The sequence below is a fragment of the Drosophila rhopaloa genome, unplaced genomic scaffold (genome assembly GCF_018152115.1).
Source record: "Drosophila rhopaloa isolate 14029-0021.01 unplaced genomic scaffold, ASM1815211v1 contig_2, whole genome shotgun sequence".
NCBI classification, from domain to species: Eukaryota; Metazoa; Arthropoda; class Insecta; order Diptera; family Drosophilidae; genus Drosophila; species Drosophila rhopaloa.
This window is the reverse complement of record NW_025335083.1, coordinates 15982551-15987671: the sequence shown is the minus strand read 5'-3', so window position 1 is coordinate 15987671 and position 5121 is coordinate 15982551. Positions and strand designations below refer to the sequence as shown.

The following is a 5121-nucleotide window of genomic DNA, read 5'->3' as shown; positions in this document are numbered from 1 at the left end:
ACTTCAAGAAGAATCATTGCCTACAACTTACAACTTATAAGTTTATTCTATTCATTTTTGGCATAGATTTTTTATAATGGAAATCCAACTCAGTTTTCATTTCAATTCAAAGACTTTTTCATATATGTTTATATCAAAGTGTACAAACTAAAATATTTCCCACTTGAAATGATCTCTTAATTACAAAACTAACAAATCAGGTATAAATTGAAATCGTAAACCCAAATCGAAATCGAATTCGCAGTTGCTACTGTAATAGTTTCGGCCACGCGAAAGCCGAGTAAGATTTATCATGACATTTCCTTGATGACGATACTGAGTCGCAACCTCCCCCCAATATTTACCCCCCAGTACCACTTTCCCCTGACCATTCAAACTTCGTGTGTGCGTTGTCAAAATTACATTAAAGCGGAAATCGCCTGCTTCGCTTCAGTGCCAATCGACAGAAGACAGCCAACTGACCACAGAGTAGAAAAAAAACTCAAACTGCACTGCCTGCAGTCTCAGATGACTACACTAAAAATAAATTCTCAAAGATCTTATCGATCATTTGTGATTTTAAAACTGTCTAAGTCCCTAAAACTCAAATTTTGATCACAAAACAATTAAAAGAAAAGGAATTATTTTGAACTTATGAATCATTTTTTAAATACATTTCTTTTGATAAAAAAAATTAAAATGTATATATTTAGAATATATATTTTTTTAAATGTGTGAATAGGTCAAACGATTATAAGCAGACAATTTGTTTCAAATAATTTTGGAATGCCCAATATTTAAGATATAGTTACGTAAGGGGAACACAAAACTATTTTATGGGATGTTTAATTCAAAACATTTAAAAACATATTTATCTACTAGAAATCTATTTTTCTGTATATCTGAGGAGGGAGGAGGGGACTGTGGGTGCGGACACGCAACACCCGCGACACTCGACGACATAAATCAGACTCAGAGGGAAACCAAGTGAAAGAGTTGGGGGCGACCGTAAGGCGAGACACTTTTTGTTTTGGCCGTTTTTTGAGGGGTTTGAGGCAAACATGTCCGAACTGTCGCTTGTCTGCCCCTCTTTATCCGACCCCCTGCCACCACCCAATTTTCAGCATCCCGTCCTCCTCCTCCGGTTAGAGAAATGTGCGTAACTGAGAGAAACGTAACACAGGCAGCAGCACAGCACGCAAGACTTGGATCTACACCGAGAAAAAAAGTCCTAGAAAGTATTGTTTCATACAAAATTTGCTCAATACAAAATATTGACCTTACCCAAGTTTTCTTCACCTAGAAAGCTAAAAAACTATTATTTAATTGTTTTTATAATTCTCTCAAAAGTAATTTTTGTAAGAGTATGGTCTTTAAAGGTTTAAAAGGGTTATAAAAGTTCGAAACTTTTTCAACAATTTTTTAATTTTAAGAATACAACATTTTTTATTAGTTAGTTAGTTATTATTGAATATTTAAAATGATACATCGTATGATGACACAGAAATGATGAAAATTACTTAAAGCATTAAAAAATTTCGTATGTTTGGATATCAATTAATATTCTTGTATTTTTCAGATGGCTTTCAATATTAAATTTGAACAGTGCAAGTCGGAGCCGTCGCTGACGTTAAAATTGGAGAAGTCGTCTCAAACTCAAACTCAGTCGAGGACTGAGACTAGCGAACATATATCATTCCATGGACATGAGACACGAGACTGCGGCTTTAATTGACATGTGTTCATTAGAAGCGACAGAGGGAACGGGTTTGGGGAGGATTATTCAGAGGAAGTGGTTGTATTTATTGGAGCTCTTATTGGGGTTCAAGCTGCTAAAAGTGTATTGTAACAATCTTTTAATTTTTGGCTTTGTTTTATTTTATTTTTTTTACCAAATTTGTATGTATTTTTTTAAAGCCTATCTCAAATTGACATTCTTAATTTCATTATACTGCCATCCTGATTATTTTCGGAAAGGATCAACGTGTAAGTACAAAACCGCAAGCCATTTTTATTGGATTTATTATTTGGATTTAATTTATTGATTTCTTTATTAATCAAAACAAATATATTTTTTCTTTAGCTTTATGTTGCCAAATAATAACCTCTGAAAGGGTGTTCAAATTTCATAAATAAAATTTTTTTTTTTGCTGATTTCCGTGTCAAATCAGCGTTATTAATTTCATTAGCTTGCAGTCCATTTTCTATCGGCCTGCAATATCTGGTAAGTCTGAGGCCACATTTCAAATGAAATACTTAAGTAAGTGGGCTATTGTAGTCGCATTTGCCATCAAAAACAATTTAGTACCTTTTCCACAGGTCTGATTTTGTTGGCTACATCAGTGTCTTGTCGGTTCAGTGAGGATTTTTACGGAATTTTAGCCAAGGAGAATGCTAAAAAGAACATCATAAGTTCTCCACTCTCTGTCGAGATCATTATGAGCGTGGTATACATGGCAGCAGGTGGAAGAACGTCACAAGAACTAAGGAAAAGTTTAAGACTACCCGTGGATAAAAAGGATGTGGCCAGAAAATATAAGGAGTTTTTTGCCAATATTCAAGGTCGTGAGAAAGAAGTCATACTCGATATGGCGAACCGCATTTACATGAATCGAAAATATCGTCTCGTGCCGGAGTTTAATCTGTTAGTACGAGAGTCCTTTAAGGCCGATGCCAAGGCGATTAGTGTGGATGATCCAGGTGGAGCGGCTTCGGTTGTCAATAATTGGGTATCCAACCAGACGCGGGGCAAGATCCAACATATAGTTTCATCTTCGGATATGAATTCTGATCTAAGCGCAATTCTCGTAAATGCAATTTACTTTAAAGGAATATGGAAGCATGAGTTCAATGCTGACCAAACACATACAGCCGAATTTCATGTGTCTACTGAAGAAAGTGTTCCCGTCCAATTGATGAGTTTATCTGGATCATTTCGGGCTGCCTTTTTACATAATTTGGATGCCAAGGTAATTGAACTACCTTACCGGAACTCCAGCCTGTCGATGCGCATCTTTTTGCCCAACAGAATTGATGGCCTATCCAAATTGGAAGAACAAATTGCAGGTTTCTCCATAACTCTGCGAAAAAGCACTGTAAATATAAAGCTGCCAAAGTTCAAAATCAAATTCGGCACACAACTGAAGGCGATTCTTCAGAAGGTAAGTATCTTGTTGAGTATCTTAAAGGATCCTTAATTTATTAGTACTTACAGTTAGGCATCCGAGAGGTTTTTAAGCCTTCGGCGAACTTGAAAGGCTTAGTGATGGGATCTGATGTCAAGATCGACAAAGTCGTGCAAAAGGCATATTTAAAGGTCGATGAAAAGGGTTCGAAGGCAGCAGCTTCAACAGGTATGAAGTTATCATCTCGCCTATTCTGCACCTTTAGAATTTTGTTTATTTCCAGGGGTACTTATTCGTAGAAAAAAGTCGGTTGGTCTTCCTCAACAGCTTCCCATGGAGTTTATTGCCGATCATCCTTTTGTCTACGTTATATGTGATCAAAATACTATTTACTTTCAGGGCCATATTGTTAAGCCACAGTGAAAAAGAAATTCCTTTGATATTTTTAATTAAATGTGTACTTTTTATAGAAATGTAAATATACATAGAAATTAAAAAAGCTGTTTAAAAACTTGAAAATAAAAAGCCACGTTTAAAAGAGGATTGACTATTATAAAAGGGATCCAGTCAATATTGGTTTATCTAAATGTTCCATTTAGGTGGGAATATAATCGCTAAACATTTGTTCTGTTTCACTATTTTAAATATTTATTTTATGAGCACGAAAGTATGAATAATCCAGCTTCGCCCAAATTATGTCGGCTGATTTCTAAATTTTCTAGGATTCCCTTTGGGAACCTTTGCCTGCCATGTGTGCTTTGTCTTTTCGGCTTAACCTTTCTTCTTATCCTCCATTCGACCTCCCTGCTAATTGGCCTCTGAAAACAGTCAAGACAATGACGTCCAAGCATTCCGACAACCACAGCTGTTTGACCTTTTGGCCTTTGCGGAAAAGGCAAAGACAATGACTTCGATAAAAGTTATAGTCGCCCATAAATTAGAATGCAAATTAAAACACGAAAGAGAAATACTAAGGAAAGCGAATGTACTAGGTTGGAGATTAGGGAGCCAAGCAAATAATTATCACTTTGCAGTGTCATTTTTTTATCGTCTTAATTACGGCCAATATTTGAGCAATAAAAAATTTCGTTGACTGAGCCAAGAAAAAAACATCCAAGGAAAAGTTACCACGCAACGTCATCATTCTTAGCCAAGCAAAAAAGTTTTAATTAAAAAAATTGTTAGCTTTGGTGTAGAAAAAAATAAGAAAATTGTGCAAAACTACGTGAAAATGGTGCCACTTTTTGCTGGACACGCGACAAATTAGACGGGACACGTCTGTCAGATGGATTTTCTCTTTCTCTTTTTTACGCCAAGTAATCCCTGGCATCAACTTTAGTTCCACCGTTTTCCCTTCCAGGCCCTTCGTAAATCTAAAATCAGCTTAAATTTAATTTTTGCGCTTTCCTTTTTGGGATTGAAGAAAGGGAAATACGGGTGGATAAAGCAGGATACCGGAAGTGAAGCCAGGAGCTGTTTCCTTTGGTCCTCATCGCTTAGAATTGCCAAGGGCTATGAAAACTTTGCTTGGCAAACTCTTCGCTTTGCTCTTCTCGAAATTTTGTTGCGACAGTTTGGGCTTTGGAATGGGAGACAGGGTGCTCAATTAGAAGACTCTAAGGAAAACTAAACTTAAATGGGAGATTAACGAAAATATTTCTTATATATTTATTCAAAATAATGATAGGCTTAAATTTATTTAAGCTTTTCAATAACGTCAGGTTATAAACCACAAATTGGATTTCTTGAAATTTATTTAAATGTATTTAACATTTTTATTATTATACTCAGACTCTTAAATTATATATTCCTCAATTAATTAATATAAAATAAAATTTATTTTTAAGGCCTGGCCTATGTAGTTCTATCCGGCAATGTTTTTTTCTCACGATTAAGTCTTAACATTTTCTGTTTTATTCAACTATGTATTTATTTCATATTTTTTCCTAGGATAGGCTTCTAGTTTATTAGCTTGTGACCCCAAACTAATCCAAAGTTGCCACTAAAATATTTGTTT

The 5121-nt window shown here is 35.4% G+C and overlaps 1 protein-coding gene across 1 annotated transcript; it reads left to right on the top strand.

Annotated features, from left to right (window-relative positions):
• The first annotated feature begins 2087 nt into the window (after nt 1-2087).
• On the top strand, nt 2088-3595 carry LOC108041225 (serine protease inhibitor 42Dd). Its single transcript, XM_017119089.2, has 4 exons — nt 2088-2239; nt 2299-3140; nt 3194-3332; nt 3388-3595. Exons 1-4 carry the CDS (start codon nt 2227-2229, stop codon nt 3525-3527), a joined length of 1134 nt encoding a protein of 377 aa, XP_016974578.1. The 5' UTR covers nt 2088-2226; the 3' UTR covers nt 3528-3595.
• Nucleotides 3596-5121: the final 1526 nt, after the last annotated feature.